The 23812-nt window shown below is 40.9% G+C and overlaps 1 protein-coding gene across 4 annotated transcripts in view; it reads right to left on the bottom strand.

Annotated features, from left to right (window-relative positions):
• plekha5 (pleckstrin homology domain containing, family A member 5) overlaps window positions 1-20328 on the bottom strand; it is an 81219-nt gene extending 60891 nt beyond the window's left edge. For all 4 annotated transcript variants that reach the window (XM_041938189.1, XM_041938183.1, XM_041938184.1 and 1 more), the window contains exons 1-3: window positions 20237-20328; window positions 20058-20134; window positions 18598-18655 (exon numbers count right to left, since the gene is read on the bottom strand). In XM_041938189.1, the coding sequence (XP_041794123.1) occupies window positions 18598-18655; window positions 20058-20134; window positions 20237-20328 (227 nt within the window). The remainder of the gene's footprint in view (window positions 1-18597; window positions 18656-20057; window positions 20135-20236) is intronic.
• Window positions 20329-23812: the final 3484 nt, after the last annotated feature.

The following is a 23812-nucleotide window of genomic DNA, read 5'->3' as shown; positions in this document are numbered from 1 at the left end:
CTCCAACAGATTATTTTGAACTCAATCAGACAATGACAGAAAGTAAACCTTGATCAAAGACTAGTCTACACTTCATTTTTGAAAATATCTTCAATCAAATGAGGAAACCTCAAAATAATTCAGTTCAAAGTGCCTTTCATCTCTCTGCTGTACACATAAATGTGCAACTATTCTGCTAATGGCTTCGCTGGAGGAAAATAAAAAGACAGTGTGTCTCACAGAGACAATCACGCGCGCATACACACACACACACGCACGCACACACACAAAGGCCAGGCATTGTCAAAAAATGTGCTTTCATGAGGACCTGCAAATAACATCCATTCATTCTTCCATCGTGTCTCCACTCCAGGTGCAAGCAGAGTGTCATTACGTCATTTCACCAGCAGGTTCCACCAGGTGCTTCTCAGGGATCTCCAGTTGCCCCCAGGCCAATTTGAACATGTGGCCTCTCCACTGAGTCACAGGTCTGCACCTAAGTCTCCTTTCAGTCATCTGTTACAAAAGGAGGTAACCTGGGCTTGAGTGCCTGAATCACCTGAAATTGCTCAATACAGTGTGAATCAACTGCTCATCTCCAAGATCCAGCAGGGTCACAATACTCCTCACCCTGTCATGAAAAGTGATGGAAGCTACGATTTTTGGCTGCTTCCACCCCTGACGTTATTTCTGACCATAGATGGAGGCATCAAGATCTGCTCTCTCTCTCTTTACCCCACAGTCACACGAAACAATCACATCACAGCATCCTCTGAACAAAAGCTGCAGTCAATCCCACAATCCCTCTTTCTATCACAAGCCCATAGACACCTCCAACTGGGACATCTGTTTGCTTTGTAAAATAATAGGACGCACCACCCTTTCAGAGGGAGAAAAAATGATCTTATATTTAAAGATGTTGGATCTTATTCTGACTGCATCCCACTCAACAGGAAAACAATATCATTTCAGTGGGAGGCAACAGTCAAATGACGCCAAAAATGAAAACAATAGCGAGACACTCTCATACTGTTCCTTCATATATTCTACATCAATATCACAAATAAAGAGAGATGCTGCCACATTGCCAGTGTGAAAAGATCTTAATCTTGGTTTTAATTAGAGACAAGTGGACATTTCTAACACATTTATTTATTGCTAATTGATTAATTTTACACAAAGAAACTGGATAGTTGAAAAGATGGCAGTTTTGGCACACATCACAGCTAAAATAAGCACAAATCTTTTCCTGGGCCACTGCTAGTATTTATGAGAGAAAGGTCATAGTTCAGACAGGGGAAAAGCAAACAGCCATCTTTTCTTCAAGTCAAACATGTCTTACAGGAAAAACAGTGGAATAAACATTAAAACTTAAGACTTTCGTGAGTGTCTTTTTTACAGTTAAGCACAATGTCAGACAAAAAGGACACATAAAATGCAGATTCCAACCCCTCCAAAGCCTGACTCCACTCCCTCCATTCCCATCTCCATTCATTACAACAGAGCTAATTAGAGTACTGCAGTAGACCAAGGGAAGCCCTCGCCTCACACACCCACAGCATCTCCTGCCAGATACCTTGGGGAACTGTGACAGGGGCCTTTTCCAAATACAAAACACATGCAAACAGGATTAGCAGACTTCGATGACTCATGGATAATCAGAATCATCTTCAGTGTAGTCTTATTTAGGGTAAAGGCAGCTAAAAGTACAAAAAAACTAACTGTGTGAGCAGTGTCCATTAATCACAGCATTAGGACTGAAGAGAGTGAGACAGAAAGGGGACAAGTTCTGCAGAACTTGTTCCCAATAGACAATAATTGACATCCCCGACAGTATCAACTAGCCTAAGTGTAACACAAGGTACTTAAAAGGGCAGAGGAATTCAGTTCAGTTTCTAGAAAATCCCTAGACGTAAGGAAACCATTTTGCAGGCAAGTACCAGCTTGAAACACTCCAAATGCTGTCTTAAAAAAAACTCAGTGAAAAAGGAATGTCATACCTTGTTAGGTCACATTAGAAGAACAGAAGAAAATCTCTGCAGTGGTAAAGAGAAATTTAGCTTCCTTTAAAGTTTCAGTCACCACCTTATCACATACTAGCAAATGAACAAATGAGCCACAGACACACAGGTCTGTCAACAAAGCACAGGGAGGCTGGTTGCATTACTAAAATGTTGTTTGAATTACACTCACCTTGAGCAATGGCATGATTATAGTATATTATAGTGATTTCATACCTCCATGCATCTTGCTCCTTCTATATGGGTGGTGACTGTTGAAGATTACATGAAAACCACATAAATGCAGAAGTAGAAACAGGGCCACTCTGAGTTGGTGATAAGAGGGAGATCATGGCACTGATTTAAAGTCCTCAACAACACTGTGCAGCATGAAGGCTGATGATGCCTGTTGTCGATTTATCGTAAAGCCTCATCTGTCTCTGCTCATGTTGTTCCACATGCTTTTTCTCTGGCAGTGACCAAACAACAACGGTACTCCTTTAGTCAACAAAATAAAGCTCCTTTCTCAGTAGACACACTAATCTCCCCGAGTGTTGGTTACCATTGGTGATGTCACATCAGGTCACACAGAGTCTGGTTATTCATCCAGGAGGGACATGAAGCCTTGTTTAACACCAAGGCACACCTTTTTACTTTTAAGTAATAAGTCTGTGATTAAGGCTCATACTGTACATCCATGACATTTCACATCAATGCCAATGATTAATTGACAATTAGCAAGAAACACTGCGGCTTAGCAACACCGATAACGCCCAAAACCACACTGTGCTGAGCTGAGGTTTATTTTGTCAGTTTTTAAAACCGTGTGCGGTGTTGCATTGAGATGTGGGAGTGACAAGCTGGTCACACATACCTCTCTCATCTTTCCCTCAAGAAAGCTCTCATCTATTACTCTTTTAGCACCTCATTACTAGGATAGCTCTGTTAACATTGCTGGAACACAACCAACACCCTCCTGGCTCAATGTGGCCACTGGGTTTTAACTAAAGACCAGTTCATGCTTCAAGAGGAAGAGGAAGAGACAGACTGACTGAGTTACAATGCTGTAGTTGTTGTCTTTCGGAGTCGTGCACCACCTGAAATCTGATACGGCGTGGATAAGCGCCTCCATCCAGGTTTGACTTTACAAGTTTCAGGTGTGTTTTCACCATGAGGGCAACAAGAAACAGGAACACCAAGGTACACAGACATCAGTGTCTCTCATACATCTCAGCATCAGTATAAGCATTAGTTGATTTCATCCAAAACTGACCAACATGCAGAGAAGAAACCAATTTAAACAGCCGACAACTGCTACCGACACAAGGAACAGAATCTCAGCTTTGATGTGTCTTATTAAAATGCTGCTTTGGAGTCACAGTTGACTACTATCTTTAGGTTTTTGTGTACACAAGCTTTGGCTTTCGATCTAAGAATCAGATATTTTCTAACACAGTTGCTCATCTTTTGTAATGATGATTCAGATGGGACAGTTTCATGCTCAAGCAAGCCTCAGAAGTGCTCTGACTGCCAGTCACCTGGAAAATGAACTAAACTTACTGAAAACCCATGATAACCGTTCCCACTTCACAACTGTGCTGCTGGCATGTAGAATTAATTTCAGTCCTTTCCTGTTTCCTTTTCCTACTTTTGGATTTTTTGTGGGACAGCATTAAGCCACACCTTAACATCACCATTATACTCTCGCCCTTTCAATCAATTTGAGTTCTGTATTATTCAAAGACACTGCTGGGGACTTAAAGTTGCAAGGCAAATCCGTTCAAAACAATTCCTATCCAGCACTGTCCTGACTAGGTTTCTAAAAAAAACTGAATAAACACGTTTTTTAAGAACACTGCCATTTTGACTGTAGGTGGGGTGAAGCCAATTTTAAGCCTGGCAGCAGGCCAGCTTCAACTGTGCTTTAGTTCTTGGCAAAGAGCAAACTTCTTGTGTACACATTTACTCTGTCACACTGAATGACTAATAAGCCTTCCTCCTCCATAAATAAACAATGAAAACAAATAGGCAGAGAGGCAAATCTTACAGCTCAGAAGATCCTGCGGTCCACTTACGGCTTGTTCCAAATCACTATGCAGAAACTTTCTATTGATTTGGGGAAATTTTAAGATTCTTCAGACAAACAGATGTAAGTCTGTCACATGAAGGACCAGGGCCTGCATTTATCAAGCATTTCAAAATCACTCCTAGAAATCATGCACATCAAGTCGGACTTGGACTAAAAATACTCAAAGAGACTTCAGAGATATTTATGAGGCTTCCTACAGGCTCTCACTGAGGAGCATTAAATTAAAGATGACATCCTGTATTTTATTGTGATGCTGTAGATTCAACATATTCAAAAGGCCGACTGGCTGTTAGATGATCTGATACGGGGAAAAAAGAAATGGAGAAAATAGCATTACTTGTGGGTCCATGATGTATCTATGTATCTTGTGGGTGCACAAGCAAAATAGCAAAACATGCATTCTTTGCCGGGACTGTTACGAATTGGTCCACAAACCCACTAACCGACCGAAAAAGACATAGACAGAAGTGTTCAAACACAGAGACAGGACACACAGACACTTTATATTTGTATCACAATCATAGACAGAATACTAAGTGGACAAAGCCTCTGGATCTGAAGCCAATGCAGAAGTGCCTTGAACCTGCTTTCTTTCTAAAGACCAAGGGCAGGCGACTCCACTGGTAGCAAAAGAAGTGAGACTGTACATAAGCTTATGAGAAACTTTTCACAACTGATTAAGCTGCTGATAATTGCTTCTAAAAAAAATAACTGTTTTGTCTATAAAACATTCAAAAACAGTGAAAAATCCCAATATGATGGATCACAAAGTGACTACATCATATATCTTTTTTTGTCAAACCTAAAAATATTCAATTTACCATGATTTAAGATTGGGAGGCAGGTCATTGTCACATTTGAGTAGCTGGAACCTCCAAATTTCTGGCATTTTTCCTTGAAAAAGAACTGAAACAAGTAATATGTTGTCAAAATAATTAGACAGTCAATTAATGGACTCATCGTTGGAGTTGTAATCACAACATATTATTTTTGTCCACATTTCAAGAGAACGCGATTTAAACACAGTATGTTGACTGGTTTTTAGTACGCAGGAAAAAAAAACAGTTACATCTGCACTCTTAACACGCAGTGAGTTGCGCTGTTCGTCCCAGTGCACTTTATACGATCTGAAATCCATCGTCTGTTGGTGCAAACAAGTCAAATTCATATCACGACTCGTCTCTCTACCACTGTGACATTTATATCGGTTTCTTTTTCCCACCCCTACATACCAACACCATACCACCCACACACTCAATAAGGGCCATCATCAGTGCAGTGACAGGGAGTAATAAAGCTGTCACACAGGGAAGACGTCTTGCAATGGTCTCTCTGCTAAATCCCACTACCTTAGACAAGAAGCACAGGGGAAGAGACATCGCAATCATAACATCACAGTTGAGAGTGCATTTATCTGGATCACCAGCAGAGGTCTTACCGTGAAAAACAGTGGGCTTCGTCTCATCCAGAGAAGAGGAGGAATGCCTGCACACAAGTTTGTGAATAGCAGCACAGAGGTGGGAAGGCTGCATTTATCCTTGAGCAAGTAGTGCTGATATTTAAAACAGACTCTTGACTTCCAGAGACATTCATCCCTACTGCTGCAGAAACATACTGCAGAGGGCTGACAGCTGATTAGACTGATGGATCGCTATGTGGTGCAACCATTACTACAGTTATGAAGCCCTTGTCAGCTTACTCCACTGTAGCCTCATCTCTCACACTTTCACACACCCTCTAACTGAAACTGAAGGCAGGCTGCACTAAGCTGATATGCACTGTGAAAGGAGGGATGGATTGATTTCATTTCATCTACTCTTTAAAGGTAACCTATGGAGTTTTTAATCACTAGTGGCAAGGTAGGGTGATGTTTTGACGAGTAGGTCACCGTATTGTTTGTATTCTGAGGTGTGCCACCGTGCGCAGTGTACACCCGGGCACACATGCACGTGCACATTCACAAGTAAAGGCATGGGGTGAGGCGATACGGATTTCTTTAGACTGCAGAGTGCACTGACAGTTGATGGTAGTAATGTGTTGTAAAAGGTCAAACTGCATTACAAAAGGAAGAGGGCAAAAAAAAAAAACTATGCAAACAATGCAGGATTCAAAATATTTAGAGAAAAGTTGAAAGGTAGCTGGGAAATTAAAATAAAGATGGAAATACTGTACATAGAAATATTTGTGTTGTTTACAAATTAAACTTGCTTTAACAAATCCATCTCAGCCTCAGCCAGTGGATTCTGACAACGTGGGCAAGATGGACAAACTGTTTCCTAAAATGCTGGTACTTTCACCAAAACAAAAACAACAGAGGCTAACTAGGATTGTGAAAAACAAACGAAGAGAAAGTTTGGGGTAAGGCTATGTACTGTACCCAGCCATGCTATTCTCCTCAGCTATCTGTGAATCACCTGACCTCGAACAGACGGCTCGGACTCCGGGAAGTAGGAAGCATGCAGAGCCTCCAAGGCACCAATTTAGATCAAGGGATGTGCGTTTAGCAGTTTGTTTTTTCCAGGGTTTTGTGTTTACTGGACAAACAGCTAGTGTTCATTTGCAGTGAGGGACAACCTCAGTTTTCTGTGACTCTGACTACACTATGGCACATTCTTCTCATGGTAACGCTAGTGATGGCATTAAGCTTGTGAGAAACACAATTGTACAATATCAATCACAGCAGGTATATATTACTCAATGAGAGACTTGGCACGGAGTTCAAATATTTGTTCAAGCAGGGACGGCCAGATCCTGGGACAGAGCGTGGGAGAGGACTCTGACAGCAGAAGAGTCACTGCCCAACTGTTGAGCAATAAATGCAGTGCATTATCCGATCACTGCCACTGTGTATCCCTCCCTGCCCCCTGAAAGAAAACCTAATCTCAAGCAAGTAACTTACTGTGCATGCTACACAAATAGAGTACTATGTCAGGATGTAGGTTAATTTTCAAACAAGTTAGAAATATCTAGAGTCTCTCTCTAATCTGATGGGTCTGATGGTACTAATACACCTCAGAGAACGTGGTGCTATTTGAAGCAGTCGTGATGACCTGGGTACTATTTATATCTGTCAAGTGGCCCATCTAGCAGCAGAATTTACAGTGCACTCAAGTCATGATGGGCCTCGCACTAAAACTGCATGCACACAGACATACAGAACAAGAGGCCTGAAGTGGTTGTAAAAAGCTGTTTCGCTTTGGGTTGATGTTTGTTGGGAATAACTATGGAAGTGCTTCACACAGTTATGCTATTACATAAGGACTTTTTAGATGAATGGCTTCTACAAGTGCCAGCACTGGAGATGGACTAGAGACAAAATAAGCTTACCAGTGCATCCAATCTCCCCTAGAAGTGAACAGACCATTAGAGAAAATGTAAGGGTTATCAAATCTACATACGGGGCAGCCACAATTTTATTCCCAATAATTTATTAACACTCACTATGGTTCTCATGAGCAAGACAGCATCCAAAGATCACACCCAAGGAGCCAAAAGCATTTGTGCTCTCACTGGGCTTAAGAGACACAGACAAGAATTGTGAGAGGATTAAAAACTTAAAGAAGAGTCATAGAGAGAAACAATGTCCTGCTGATAGCTTTACGTCTAGCCTGAACGACATGTGGCAGAGAGAGACAATTGTGGGACATGTGCGGTCTGCAGGGGGAACAGTGCAGCTGACACTGTTGCCGGGATAGAGAAAGGAGGGAATAAGCCAAAGCCACAGGACCAGGAGGGTACGATATTAATCCCTCCACTGCTGCTGCTAAATTGAAAACTTGGCAGCAACCTGTACATCAATATAGCACTACACCCATTATTCAGTCCTCTGGAAGAGTGTGAAAGGACTATACGCTTCAATATTTTAGCAGACCCCTTCTATAAAGGTGTGATCACTGTGAAAACAGTAACGGCTCGGATTCTCTGTCTGCAGAGCAGTTGAAAAAAAAGATGAGTACTGACTGCCTGTTTGGATGCGGATAAAGACAAATTCAGAGGCTGAATTTGTAACAGTTTGTTTCCGGAAACAGTGTGGTGTTCCAAAGCCCTCTGTGGACATTTTAACATGGTGCTCCAAGAGCTCACAGCTGTAGAACATTTGAGCAGAGTGACGGCTTCCAAAAGCTCCCTAATCATCACAGACCATCTGGAAAACAACTGGGCCGTGCACTGTCCACTGAACTGAGGTAGACAGACAAGAGAAAGAGAGGGAGAAGAAGAAAAAAAGATAGAGGGAGTAGCTGTATGATTTGACATGTCATGATATGGGAGCTGTACCATTTTAAGAGCTTTAAGAGATGCCCATCACCCGGATCACAAAGCAGGTATCATTGTATCAAGTGAAGGGATTTCATTAGCATCTATACGTGGCTTTCCACCTGCACATGTTCACCACCAATCTCACCAAGAGCACTGTAATGGTTGTCTGTTTAAACTTCAAGCAATATTGAGGTCCTCAACTAAATGGGCCCTTTTAGCAGTCAGTCTGGCTGGACGGGTATTTAGATTAATGACATCAGAGGAGAGTCTCACACAGATCATATCCTGCAAAAACTCACTTTTGCTTCTCCAACATCATATCCCTCTCTACATTGTAGCTATATGTATAAACAATAAAGGTAAGGAGACTGATATCTAGGGCAAAGTAAAACAGATCCCTAAGAAATACGAATTCTGAAGAGTCTGATTTGAAAAATCTTAATGAGGTTGAGCTCTTGGAATAATAGGTGAACAACAGCATGACCCCCATGACGACAGCTGTCTCCAGACTCAACCTGGCACATCATCAGCAAAGGGTGGCTCATTGCAGATTACTACAGGGATTACTCAAGTTCAACAGCTCTATCAGCATTAAATCGAAGACACCACACAACTAAGAGGCTTTAGGACTTAGAATTAATGTAGGCTGCATACTCCACACCTAAACCCAAGAGGCAGGCCTACATTCAACCAACATATTATGTATCATTGGTGCTCGCATACATATTCTTTAATACGTTGGTGCATTAAGCATTGCAGAGTTTGAGATTTGAGAAGTTCACTTTGTGAGAAATTATTTGTAAAATGATGAGTTTGATAAACAGCAGCTTGTGCATACTTTGACAGTCTAAAAATGACAAAAAACAGATTACACTAGAGAGCTGTCACCTTCTTACTGATGCCAACTAAGATCACTGCAGACAAAGAGTCCCTTGATCCTGCTAAAAGCACCCATTCCTTTAGTTTCCAATCTTGAGAAAAGAATCTTTCCCATAGGATGTGCTCAATTTGTAAACAACACATGCATCACAAAACTTGGGGCTATGTAGCCAAGAAGACTATTAACAGCAGAGGAGAACTTGGTCTGATGTGGATTTTCACTGAGAAACAGTCTTAATCAGCACCTGGGGCAGGCACAGACATCACAGGATCTCTTACACATATATTCACACGCACGGCATCCAAACACCAAAACACATACACACTTTTCTTGCAGTGAAAGCCAGATGGCAGCGACCCCACAGAGACTAAAACACGTGAGAGCAGTCTGAACTGCTCAAAGCTTGCCTCGACGACTGTCTGTCTCAGTCGGCACCCAGCCTCAGAACAGAAAGTTGTGGGGCTACAGACGGGGATGATATACAGCAGATCCAGGTCCGCTGGTTTCCCTCTTAAATCACATTACACACACAAGTGAAATGCATGAGTACTGAGCACTGACAGAGTTAGTGAGTCAGCAGCCACAGCCATCAGAGCTTCCTCCTGCCAAGGGGGTGAGTAAACACTCTCTCAGAGCTTTACAGTTTGAATAAAGCATTGTCCCTGATGTGCTGTTTGTTAATGTTAGCCATATGTACGGGAACGAACATCTTAATTCTATACAAGCATACCGGTTTCATGATTATGGTTAAGATGATCATCAGGATTATTTCTTTCCATATTGACGACATATTATGTATCACTCTTTTTACATTTAATCAGTATATAATAATAATAATAATAATAACAATAATAATAATAATAATGGATAAGGTAGAGGCAAAGATCAACACAACACAAAGCAAGATATGTCCTAGAGAGTTCATTAATCTCAATCAGGTAACACTTCAGAATACAAATGTTTTTCTTGTGCAATGGCAATTTCCCAAAGACAACATGTAATTTTAACCTGTCATTCATCTTTTAGCTTGTTTATAGTCAGTTTTGCATGTTGTCTTTGTGTCTGTGTGGTTAGGTGGAAACAAATTTGCCCATAGGTGTGAATTGATCGTGTGTCTTTGTGTGTGGAATCCGGAGTGCATCCTGCCTCCCGTGCATGCTTGGATTGGCTGTGGCTCCGGCAAAACAAGTGAAAGAAACAGGCTCTACTTGTTGCCTTTATAATAAATCTCTTGAAGTACTTCAAGGTGCCACACATGCCGAGGAAAGCAGAGCCAGAGACATTTATGTGAGAAGGTGGACTGTTGCTACTGATTTAATTGAAAGAAAATGCAAAAATAGGAACATTTGTGAGTGTTGCCACAGCAACCCTGCACAGGATGTGGCTAATTAGGTCTGATTAAGTTTGAGATTAGTTTAAGCAGTGACAGTTAACTGGGAACATAGTGAGGTGAGTATAATTTTATAATATACAAATATCAAATATACAAAATAGTCAATTTCTGCTTGTCCCCAAATTTCTGTGAAGCTATGTGATGTTTATCCTGACTGAAAACGCCATGCTTACTGCTAAACCATTCTATTAAATTAAAGCATTATTGTTATGGTCTTGTGCACAACTTCGATCAAGTGTTAAACACTTTTTTTAAAATTTTACTTTGCATTTCGTGTCTTGAATAGAGTTGGCAGAGTTTGAGACCATGCACGCTAATTTTAGGGCTGTACCAAATGTCATGTTTACACATTGAATGCTTCAATTGAGGTTTTCAAATAAAGCTTCAAACATCTGCCAAAAACCAGAAAAGTTGAACAAAATCCTCAGTTTGAGTAAAGTATTTCATTTGATTAAATGAGTTTTTTTTTTTTTTTAATTAAATGAACATTACCTAATGAATATAACTCGTCAGTTGTGTCAATTACAAATACATAGAGGCATTTATTACATTTTTATACTGTCAACCTTATGAATGAAGCATCAAAGCTTCCAACTATTCAGTACAGCCTAGCTGATTTACAACCGTGTCTTAACATTTGATTGTTGATTAGAGCTATCCTTGAGGTGTCCTGATATAAAATTTTACACCTGCCAGCTAATCAGACATCATTTCAGAGATCATTTTCTCTGCCAGTTTCTTGAAAAGAATTGATCCCTGCATTAAAAATGAGAGTTACATTACGCTGAAGGTTAACTGTGTCGTGGCAATGCACTGGCCTGCAGCTGCGATCATGTTTAGGAAGCAGAGAGCATTTAAGCACAGCATGATTGATCAAAGCTTTCTTTTCACTAGGGAGCACTTGATTTGAGGCACTAACTATAAAGTCACTATTTCATCTGATTGAGTCTAATTAGTGTAAATGTGGAGGCCAAAATTGTGAGCACCTATTTACGGATGAAACATATAGCCCTATCTTGAATTCAATTTAATTCCAAGTCCAAACACTTGGTCACCTCTCTCACGCTCTCACTACGGTGACTGGATTTTCAGGGTTACATAATCTGGTCTGATATAAGGCTTTGCTCACAGATAGAAGCTTGGATTATTCCCCGGAGAGAAGAGATGGCCTTTAAAGTCTTCCATAACTGTGTTTTTGACAGTTATGGAGGGTTCATGGGGATGCCTGTCGTGTTTGCCTCGAAAGATTAAGACCTCAACCCTCAAATTTTACTTTATTCCAGGTGAAGCAACAGAAAAAGCCACTGCAAACCAACATAGAAAGAACTGAGAATCAGAGTGATCTCATTCCTTAGATTGTCCCCTAGCAGTGGGGATTTTCACTCACTTTAGCTGATGCCACTCATGAAAATGAAAACAAATCCCCTATGCTTGAAGTCTGTGACATGCTAATCCATTCTTCAGATCTCTGATAAGATGCCTCATTTTACTGATGCCCTTAAGTGTCAGTGTCTGAAGTGTCTGGAACTGCAGAGATGAAACAGAACGAGAAGAGGAAAGAACAGAAATACTGGTATGGACAAATGGCAAGAAAAGTGACACTTTTGGAATTGAACTATTCGAATGCTGAAAATGTGGTGAATTTTGATTGGTAGGGTATTTGATCTTTTGAGTAGTCGCTAAATTATGGAAAATCGAAGAATGGAATAGTTCCCAGTAAAACTTTGCTTGAAATGGCCAGCTCTAATTTGGATTATGCTAGGTTTGGAGCCAAACGTTGATAAAATTTCTAACCATTTTCTCATTTGACTGTATGAAATATGGGGACCAAATGTATACACCAAAATGTTCCTTTAAAGTGGCTATAATCAATATTTTTATGATAACAATGGATCAAATGACAACAGACAACGCTAACAACTAGCTGGTGAACATATTGGAGCATTTAGCAACTAATAGCAGCAGATATTTCCCGCAGGAGTTGGTGGAGACCGAAAACAGAGCTAAAAGAGCATAAATATTGGACTTCATCAGGTCCCTGGACACATATCTTACTCTGTATCTGCTGGATGTTTAAACAGGAAACTACTTGCAAACAAGTTCACCACATCAACTTAAAAAGTGATAACATGCCCATGTTTTATTCACAGCTTCCCGCTGTTATTGCAGGGTCATCATGACAAGCAGAGAGTCTAATGGATTATCAATATGAAACCACAGTCAACAAGAGGATTTGATTATTTATCTTTGAGTGACACTCATCACAACTGAATATCGATCCACATCACTGCAGTCCAATACTCCTACATTTAAATGTACAGTCAGCCAGTGTGTGGGCCTTCAAAGTGCAAAAGCAGCCAACAGCTAAACACAGATCTACAAGAGAGATTTTTGTCATAATTGGCCAAATTTCAACTGACATGCTTTTTCCTTGTTCTGAGTGATGAATTATGCAGCAGTAGAAGTGTCTAATGAAAGTGGTGGTTGCAGAGCAGGCTAGTACAATATTTATATTTCATGTTGCACTTTATACTGATGAGGACTCGGAAGCGGCAAATTGACCTCAAAGGACTCTGACAAAATGTCACCAAATTAAACATTAATAACTGGGCAGCTATCAAGCAAGACTCTTGGTTTATAGCACTGTAAGGGTCAGCTGTTTGAGCCTCACTCATTAGCCCCAAAACAAGTTGTCAGCTATCTCATTGTGTAACCTTGCGCAATTAGCCTTGGCTTCAGCAGTTACGTTTTTTCCCCTCCTTTTCCAGACAGAATAAATGAGACAAGAATAGTGCACAAGACAGGGAACTGGCAGGAGATCTGCACCTGTCTATTCACAAACATAATTGCTGTAAATACCTCCTGCATCCATGAGGCATCAAACTCATAATTAGGGTCATCACTCTCTTACTAAAATATTAAGCCTTTTGAACCAGTCAACTGACTTCACTGCATTTATCCTTTTGACATTTTGACAAAATGCTGGTTCAATTGCCCAAATCATGTCCCCCCGTCTTGTTCAAAATGAGGCTTAAGTTAAAATGTGGGATTATGTGCTACAGAGATAAAATGGAGAACACAAATCTGCCAGATGGCACAGTCTCATCAAAATGCTGTTTACGTCACAAACAAAAACAAACTGAAGAGATACTGCACTCTAGGTGGCTGTAGAATTCACTAGTACACCCAAGAGAGGGATACAGAGAAAATGTCATGAAATTAAAACGTCCAATGGGTTGACTCTCCATATAGTATACTATGCAGAAGACAGTATTTTGCATGTGGGCTTATTATCTGCAGCATCAGACAGCCCAGCGGCAGATCCTTGCTCAGAGGCGTAGTTCACTAACAGATAAGTCTCCCAGCTCTCAACACAGGGTACAAAGTAACAGACAGGTAATCTTAAGAAGAAAGCACCTGTTAATCTGATGTGTGGATTATTGTTTCAGCTCTTGGAAGACCAATAGTTGGAACAGCTGGATGGAGTTCAACGTGCTCTGATTTATCGCCAAGTTCAGCAGTTGTGACCAGGGCCAAAAGCCACTGGCTTAAAAACTTGAATGTATTAGGACTAATGGGTGTGCGCTATTGACCCGTTACTCTGTCCTCAATGAGCCACAACAGATGGGAAGATACAATTATATTGTGTGCGTGTGTGTGTGTGTGTGATGGGTATCTGCTCTTCAGACAAAAACAAACAAGCACATTTTATAAGAAAAATAATTAAGTTGAACAGTGGCAGCAGGCAGCAAAACTGCAGTTTTTAACTGTAGCATCTTAACAAAAGGTACATTTTTTTGTGGCCTGTAGTCATGTCTGACTTGGAAACAAGACAGTCACAACACATTGACTTTACTGGTGTGTGTCCGCCTGCGATATTTCATTCACAGGCTAACAGTTTGTGGATTTACACCTCCTCATGATCTCACTCTGTCAGTGGGGGATCAAGCGCTAGCCAGGTAACACACAGTTTCCCAAACTAAGAAAAAGCGTGTTGGCATTGAGCCACCTACAAACAACCTAGAAACTCCAAAGAGACTGTTCAGTCTGAGGCGAGCAGTAAGCCGTGACTGATTCAATTAACATCCACGCTGACCTTGACTCATTCAAAACTCACAGTACCATAAAATAATCAAATCCTGTGATGGGCCATGCCCCTTGTCCACGCTATCACACCAACAATCTGCACCGTCCATCCTCCTGAGCACATCCCATCAGAAGACAACTCTTTGTCAGCACAATATGCTCCTTGATTCTCACACTGTGTAACTTGATGATAACAGCCAAGCCACACAGCCAGCATGTGAATGGGCCAGATCCTCTTGCAGGCTCAAGAAAGACTCAGGTCATAGAAATGAATCAATGATCCGGAGTCTGGAAACAAGAGGAGGGTGTTGGTGTTTTGATTAAATTATTTGCCCCTTGTTCATGTACATTAAAAATGGAGAAATATAGCCCTAAACATGCAACACTTGACAATACTAAATTGATGACAAAGTAACGATAACCTACTGTAAAACATAAGGCATATTCAGCTGTCATCAGGCTAATGGTTTTGGACAGTTTTCAGAGGCTTTTATTGGCAGCCTCACACAAAGCCTCAAAATGCCCCAAGTACTGTCCAAGACAGTTATTACATAAACCTGTCAACAAGTCTCTGTCAAAACAATGAGTCACAAAGAAATTAACAGGCATGGTTTTACGTAGCCAAATCACTCAAGTTTAAGTACATCTACGATGCATCTTCATCATTTAATACAGACAAATTGACTTTGTGCTTTGAATATGCGTTTATCAGTGCATGCAGCCAGCCTAATGATGCAAATACATTCATCGGTGACCACAGAACTACCATCCTAAAAGCTCTGACTGAGTAAAACAATAATCCCATTAAACATGCCGGGAAAATGTTTCTTGCTAGAAAAGTTGAAGTAAGTCAGACATACATGTAGGATGATTATCTGCATTTCACCCACAAAATCTGCATCAGCATTCATTCAAATCAAAACAGTGCAGTCGACCCAATCAGCTGGCAGTACAGCATGCAGCATGCCCTCTAATGTTTACTGTCGGCCCACAAAACGAACTATATGTAACAGTTTTTATTCTGACTATAAGAAATAAATTTACATTTCAAACTTGAAGCTCACGTTTTAGCTTCAAGTTAGTTCCCTTCACGCAGTGTTCAAAAATAAATGACAGACATTAAAACCAAGCGACTGGCACCTCTAATGAGTGTCAGAGGGGAAAGAGAGGTGAGAAAGGACTGAGGGGAAGGTAATCTATTGCACTCCATTGCACTCCATTGTGTATTTTTGAGGTATTTTTGTATTTTTGTGAGCACTTGCTACATTAACACTATCCGACACAAATGAATGTTAGGGAATGATCGATGGCATTGTTGGTCAGATTTTGATTGAGGTCAAAACACGGAGATATGCTGGGGCTGTTTCTCCTTGGCCCAATTAAACCAGCTGAAAACGTTTGTGTTTTGCAGTTTGTTTATTGTGACTGTTGCTTGTATTACAAGTGACTAAAAAAACACATGTGGTTCACCTGCTTCTTTGCAGACAAATAAAACCAAGAGTCCTCTTTGCTGAGCAGTGGAGCATCAGATAGTACATGGTTGGTGTAATTTGTTTATATACCTATGATATGTTTATTTTATATTTAGTTTGTCAGATAATCAATATGCTTCCTATTGCTATTAAGATGACTGAGGGAGGTTTTAAATGCCTGTCATCACCCAACACTACATTAGCTTCAAATTTAAGTGTCAGCAGAGGAGCCATACATAATAAATATGTATTAGATAATACCTTGTGTGGAGCAGGTTTAGCTTACACAACCCCAATTCCAAAAAAGTTGGGACACTATCTAAAACATAAATATAAACTGAACACTATCATTTGCAAACAAACAGTTTACGAACAACATGTGCAACAAAGTGTTCCTGAGCCCATGTAGTAACATCCTTTCCACAATCATGTGTCACAAAGTGGTGAACCTCGCTCCATCCTTGCTTGTGAGCGACTGAGCTTTTCAAAGATGCTCCTTTCACACCCAATCATGATACAATCACCTGCTACCAGTGAACCTGTTAATGTTCCAAACAGGTGTTTTTGGAGCGTTCCACAACTTCCCGAGTCTTTTGTTGCTCCTGTCCCAACTTGTTTGAAACGTGTTGCTGTATCTGTAATTGTTGCTGTAATTCAGAATAGCATATTTTCATTGATTTACAAAAATCAATTAAGTTGATGAGGTAAAACATGAAATATATTGTCTTTGTACTGTTTTCAATTGAGTACATACAGTCAAAGGGATTTGAAAATCATCGCATTCTGTTTTATGTGTTTTTTTACACAGCATCCCACCTTATTTGGAATCGGTTGTATTTCAGATACAGTACAGTGACCTTTATGGATAGCTATTGATAGCTTTATAGAAGATACTGCAACTGGGTTCGCACTAAAATACAGCTACAAATTCAACTGCAGCTTCTAAGGACACAACACTTGAATTCAAATGACTTCTCTTCAACACAATTATAAACTTATCTTAAAACTTAAAATGTGTCTAAAGTGTAGCTAATGCATGAAACCAATGGTTTATCACTTGCAAAATGCAGTGTGCACACTCCGTAGGGGACAGCATGATTAGTTTGTGACTTGTTTTACAAAGAACATTACCATGTCATTGAACTGCGCCAGAATCACAGTGATCAACAAATGAATGTGATCCCCAAGTCTGCTTTGCACTGGGAAGCTGTGATAAAATACTGGAATATAAAATTACTGCCTTTCAGTCAGACTGCCTGGCAACCTGCCACGTGAAGCGCCTCAAATTCATGAGGAAGTCAAAGATGGGGAAGGGATTCAGTGAGGATAATAAGGCATAATATCCTAAATTCGTAGCCTGTGTATTGCAGTGTCTTCAATCAGACAGAAGCATTCTTGTATTTTGGCAGCGAAATTCATCTGCAAAATTCATCTTTGTGAGAGGAGTATTTCATTAGAAGATGCAAAATAACAAAATATTTCAACTCATATCCTTGGATTTAAAACATTCTGAGGACAGATGATGAATCAGTGCCGACTGAATGACAGCGCTTATGATCTCTTTTCATTAGTCGCATGCATCAGGCTACCATTGAGCAGAGAGAGGAAAATGCAAAATATACTGTAGTTCAGCAACTATGTAACATAGCCAGCTACTAATGTCATCACGTAGATCCTTGTATTCAAACAGAGAGGGGCACAAAATGAACAAACCAAGTGTTTTCATGGACATGGATAATATATCACATTTTCTCCTGCCCACACACCACAAACAAATGAGCATGCTGGGGATATAATGTTCAAACAAAATCAATGGAAGGAGACTTTCAATAAGAAGTCTTTAATACCGTTGCTTGGCATGTACCTCAGAAATATTTTCCAGCATCTACTTAAGACAAGTGTCATTTTAAACTGTAAGCAGACCATATAAACCCAAACAGGGAGTATAACAGTTTTTCTGACAGTTTAATAACTGTCAGAAAAAAAGAACGCATTATACTTTGGCTCAACTCTCCAAGTAGACTCAGCTCAGCGCAGGGTAAATCTGAATAAATAAAAACAGCTCTCAAGAAGACAGCAACCACACTTTGCCCATGTCAGTCTAGTATTTGCACAATGTTCCTGTGTAATCATTAACTTTTGCAATAGGCTTCTGCAGTGCAGAAACAGAGAGTAAAGGTTCCAAATTTATGGCCATGCAATATTTACTTCAAACACGCAGCATGTTTTCAAGAACAGGGCAGCATTTGAATGAGCTTTTCATTCATTTGAGGTGACAAAACTGGTAATAAATAAATTCCTCTTTAAATTATGGCATGCTACAATCATGGTGACATGAAAAGGGGGAGCGCTTTGAATTCCTATGGCAAGTTTAGCTACTGTATGCATGTTCTGGTGTTATGATGGGTGGGTGTCTTGTGGAGGGAGGGCGTTAAACTCACTTGATAAAGCACCGTGCACCCTCAAAAGTATATCCTTCTTCCCATCCAGTGGGTAGGTCTGTGAAAGACGGAGAGGTGCACAAAAACATGTGAACACAAACTGGTGGAACAAACAGATGTTGTGTGTATTAAATTAACCAGGGCTATGCATTCCCAGCTGTCAATTCACACACTGAATTACAGGGCTGCAGCGATTAGTCAAACTGTTAGAATACAAAAATACATTAGTCAGTAGCTATTTTGAAAATCAATTTATGTCAGTAATTTTTCAAGCAAGAATTCCAAAGATTTACAGTTTCCAGCTTTTCTAATGTGAGGATTTGCTGCTTTTTTGTGCAATAGTCAATGAGTGACAAATCTGTTGAACCATTTGATCCTTTCAATAGCAGAAAATTGAATAAACTACCCATCACACTGTCGACGTAACTAATGCAATCTTCACATTACTTGTTTGCTGGACAATTAGTCCAAAACCCAAAGATATTCAATTCTCTATTACATGAGACAAATAAAAGTACAAAATCCACACAATTGAGAAGTTGGCATTTTCTGTTTGAAAAATTACTTAAATCATTAATCGATTCACAAAATGTATTTAATTCATTTTCTGGCAATCCACAAATTGATTAATAAATGAATTGTTTCAGCAGTGTGGGAAATTCTGATGGGAATTTGACTTATCACTCAATCTAATCAGCCTAAGACACAGCAAAAATAGAAGTAATTGCTGGTTGAGGAGCTACTGAGATGTAGCAGCCACTCAGTAACATTAGTGGGAATGCTTTGAAGAGACTTTAATGAGGAGGCTGCTACTTAGTTAGCCGCATGGTACGTCGCCAGTTTAATACACTGAAAAGAGCTCATTTTACCATCTAACACACTGCGTTTAAGATCGGTAAGGAGAATTTAGAAGTGACATCGTGGAGGAAGCTAATGCGATCGATTTACAGCTAACCTCTACTAGCACTTCAGTCCCCAGCAGCTGTTGCTGTGTACCTGTCAAATAGGATATCGCTGTTTGGTGTGATCGGTCTCTGTTAACCGATCAATTTCCCATCGAGTCTACGTCTCAGACGGGCAATGGGAGCAAGAGAAGCCGCCAGTTTATTTAAAACGAAATAAAATGCGTCTAAAAACGAATGTGGTTAGTGAAAAGCCGTCGTTTTTACAAGTTCGCAAGAGGCTAACGTCCACTCGTCAACTTCACTGACTGACCAACCTGAAAAAGAGGCTGGGGCTCACGAGGAAGTGGCACGAGCAGGGCAGCGAGGTGGGCATGCGAGGGGCTCACTTTTCACAGCGCGAGCGGCAGAAGCCCACTCGTGCATTTAGGAACAGAGCATGGATGTCACAGCCTCGCTCCCGGCGTGGGAAGTATCGGTTTGAGGATATGCGCAAAACAACAGCACATGACGGCGAACATGGGAGAGAAACTTGACAGCCGTGAAGGGACACCTTACCTGGAGTTTTCCTGTGCCCGGTTATTACCGCTTCGCCGCTCACTGGGTGCAGCCAGGTTGTACTCTTGGCTTCTTCGCTGTTGAGAGAGGGGGAAATCAGTCATTATTACACGGCGACTTTGTTCGAATCGGAAACGTGTAGACATGACTTAAGCCGTTTTCTTTGAGGGGATACTTACTTAATGAAGAAGACCCGTCCATCCCGAGTAACCCCGTAACTCCAGGAAGAAGGGAGACAAGAAATCCACTCGGGTTGTAGATCCGCCGCCATGTCTGGCAATACTGTATGACAATCGCGCGGCTCCGCTCGCGCAGGCAGCGCGTACACGGAAACCTTGGCAACGGCGGATGGCTGAGAGGAGGGCAGGAGCCCAGGGGGTAGGGCAGACAGGTACAGGCAATTCATTTGTCTGGGAGATGATTTGACTCACACTCATGATAAATGCGTTAATTAATTGACACAAAATTTGTTATTTTTTCGTCGCTATTGAATGCCTTTAAAACTAGTTTTTCTCTGCTGTTTTGATTGTGGTCGTGTTATTGTTGTCTTTTGTGTGCTCGTGGATGCACATTGTGTTATACTGGCTGTGTTTTTGTTGTCTTTTGCACATTGTTCTAAACAAAGACACCTCTTTGTAGGGTGAACAACCATGGGGGCAGGGCAGGAATAACCTGCCAGGAGGCCTCAGGGCAAAATTGATCTGCAGGGCGGGCCCCTATATGGCTTTTTCACTGCAGGGGAAAAGCACAGGTGCTACTAATACGATTAATGATTGCTGCTTTTTTGAAGTGTCCCTGTAAGACACAAGAGTGTGACAGTGAGCCAGTGTGCACACTACAGGAGCCTGTGAAGGAACAGGGGCATCCTTGCACTCTCTCGCAGTGTCTGCAGGTTTTGCTGGAAAGCTATTTTCTGTGTGGTAATTTGATTAGGAACATCAATTTATGGATTATGGATTACCCACCTGGGAAAGTGGGCAACTGCCCAGAGGGCCCAGAACCCCAGTGTCCTCAAAAGCCTCAGATTCACTGCATGCATGTCACTTGGTTATGGTAATTTGATTAATTGCAATTTTGCATCTTAACTTGACCGAAATTATGGCTTTTGATTATTTTTAGCTGTGATTTTGCTCACATTAAAAAAAAAATCACCCAAAAAAAGGATTGTGCTGATCCGGCTGTCGCAACATGGATAGTACTAAGACACTGACCACGTAGCACATTCTCACACCTGACTCTGCATCAAGTTAGAAATAATGAATATGCAACATCTGCATAGCAACGTCCAGCTAGATTTTTAAAATAAATCTTGCTGAGAACAATAATAAACGTGGTTAACGTTGTGAGCAGGTTGAACAGCAGTCTCTTCTTCAAGAGGATCTTTCTTGCATGTCACCCCTCATCTCTGTCTCCCCTCATTTCCCCTCTCTATTATCTACTATCTAATACAGTTGCAGTAAATGCCTAAAAACTTACCAAAATAAATAAGGGCCTTCTTTGAGACAGTGCCTCTTATGTCAGGTAATAGCAGGTACCTTATCATGTCAGATGGTATTGTGTGTTACTGGCACATATTCCAAAACAAATGATCAATTAAATTAGCACAAACCAGATGACACACAAGCCTGCAGCTTTCGTGGTCCTTTGAGGTCTGGTGTCCTGGGGCACTTGCCTGCTTTGCCTGGTTGGTAATCCAGCCCTGCATGGGGGCACAGACTGGCACAGACACACAGATCAGACACACACAATGCACTGGCGAACGCACACTTTCAGCTCTACCTTTAGGTTTTTGGTTGTCCGCCGTCCGTCATTGTGCTGAGAAACTGCAGCATCAGCCTTTCATACCGTACAAAGACAAGTCATTCAACACCACTGTGCCTGGCCTATTTGTTGGTATTGTGTTGCATTGTGTTCTGGACACATGGTAAGCCAGTGCTTTTGAGGCGGCTGGTGGTGGGAAGACGTATATGCCAACTGCCAGGTCATCCACTTTGTAGAATAACTATAAGGAGAAGGGAAGCAGTTGGGCACTGATGCCTCTTCTGGTCAGGTGTCAAACACTGATCCCTTTTTTTTTTTACTTACCTGGGCAGAGCAGCACAGCTTTCTGATTATATGACATACAAAATAACAGTTTGTTTTTCCCGAGGTACCTAAGACAATGGGCCATGAGAAGAAAGAACATCACTATATTCAACAATGAGTGCAGAGGCTTTTTTTCATAATGCACAGCTAAATACAATATATGGATTTTGAATCTGTCTTTTTTTGAACATTTAAAGTATCTTAAAGTATCTAATAACTTACTTCCCCAAGCCCCAGCTTTTCCATCACTATTTAATCCCTTTCAGAATATCTATGAAGAAGATCCATTAAGTGGAAATAATTGGATTAGAGCCTGATACCTACCTGCATGTGCTGGTATACCCGTGGGATCTGAAAGTGAGGTAGTGTCTGAAAGCCTGAGCCCCTGCTTCTCGCTTTTCCAACTTGCATATCTTCTCACTGGGCCTGTGTTTTGCAATTTTAAGCATTCAGAAAAGAAAAGTGAAACGTGCAAACACTATTTACTTTTCCTGGCTCTTAAAATTACAGGCTAACCCAACAGCACACACAGGTTTGCATTATCGGCATATTAGTATAAAGTATTACTATAAGAGCATTTCTAGAGAAAGCCAAAAAAAATACATTTCAGCTTAGTTTCCTTTAAAGCTACTTTTTTTCACATATGCCCTCGTCAATATGCAAGGTTCTCTGGACTTCTATTTCCATGGTCTGACTGTACTGAAAAAAGAGAGTCCAGCACCGTGGGTCAGTTCATGCAATTCTCCTTTTGGCAGGAGAAGACATTTCTCAACTGCAGCCCACAGTTGCCAGGGTGAATGATAAATGCTTCACTGTACTGTAGCTTATCATCAGCACTCAAGCAATCCAATACCATTTAGTTTAAGTGGGAGCCTAAATGAGAGTGACAAAGTATGTTTGCCTTTCAGAAAAAAGGTAGAGCTAGTACAAGGCACGCATGTGGGGGTTGTGTGTAAACCACAGCACACAGCACAGAGTTGAGTAATAGAAAATGGAAATGCAGTGTATATCTGCAGCCTTTAAGTCCTTGACCCCTGCAGATTTGCCTATTCATTGTGTCGGGCACTGATTTCTCTGGGATCCACTAAATGTCACACTATACTTAACTGAGACTTTGGTCATAATGTGATGCAAATCCAAAATCGACTCCGCAGCGACTTTGAAAGATCAGAAAGAAAAACATTTTCCTGTTGCTTGCAAATACAAGGCTGCTTTACACCCTCGTTTTTATACAGAATAAAAGCAACACAATTAGCTGAATAAAACAATACAACCATCTTCTCAAAGACTCAATACAACTTGCAAAATATTAATTCATTTCCTAAAGGAAACTCAGGGTCTGAATACATAAGTGCAAGACAATCGTTATTAAGTACAGTGTTGTGTCTGATTAACATTGTGCAGTGCATTCTTACATAATTCCTCCACGCTCGGCAAGGCGAGGGTTCTCTGCTAGCGACACAGGCCAGACTTGAGGCATCAGAATGTAATTAATGGTTGCACATTATCAAGCAGCTGTTGGAGGGCTTTGTTCTGGTGCCAGCTCAGCAGTAGCCTTGTGTCTGTCTGTGCAAGGTAAGAGGGAGGACTCTCCTCTTTAGACTGGAGCCACTCGGCATCTGTGCAGACCTCTCATCTGCTGGCATCAAAAGCCTTTACAGATAGAGTCA

The sequence above is a fragment of the Chelmon rostratus genome, chromosome 6 (assembly GCF_017976325.1).
Source record: "Chelmon rostratus isolate fCheRos1 chromosome 6, fCheRos1.pri, whole genome shotgun sequence".
Lineage (NCBI taxonomy): Eukaryota > Metazoa > Chordata > Actinopteri > Chaetodontiformes > Chaetodontidae > Chelmon > Chelmon rostratus.
Note: the sequence above shows the minus strand (reverse complement) of the source record. Positions and strands in the feature narration are given on the sequence as shown.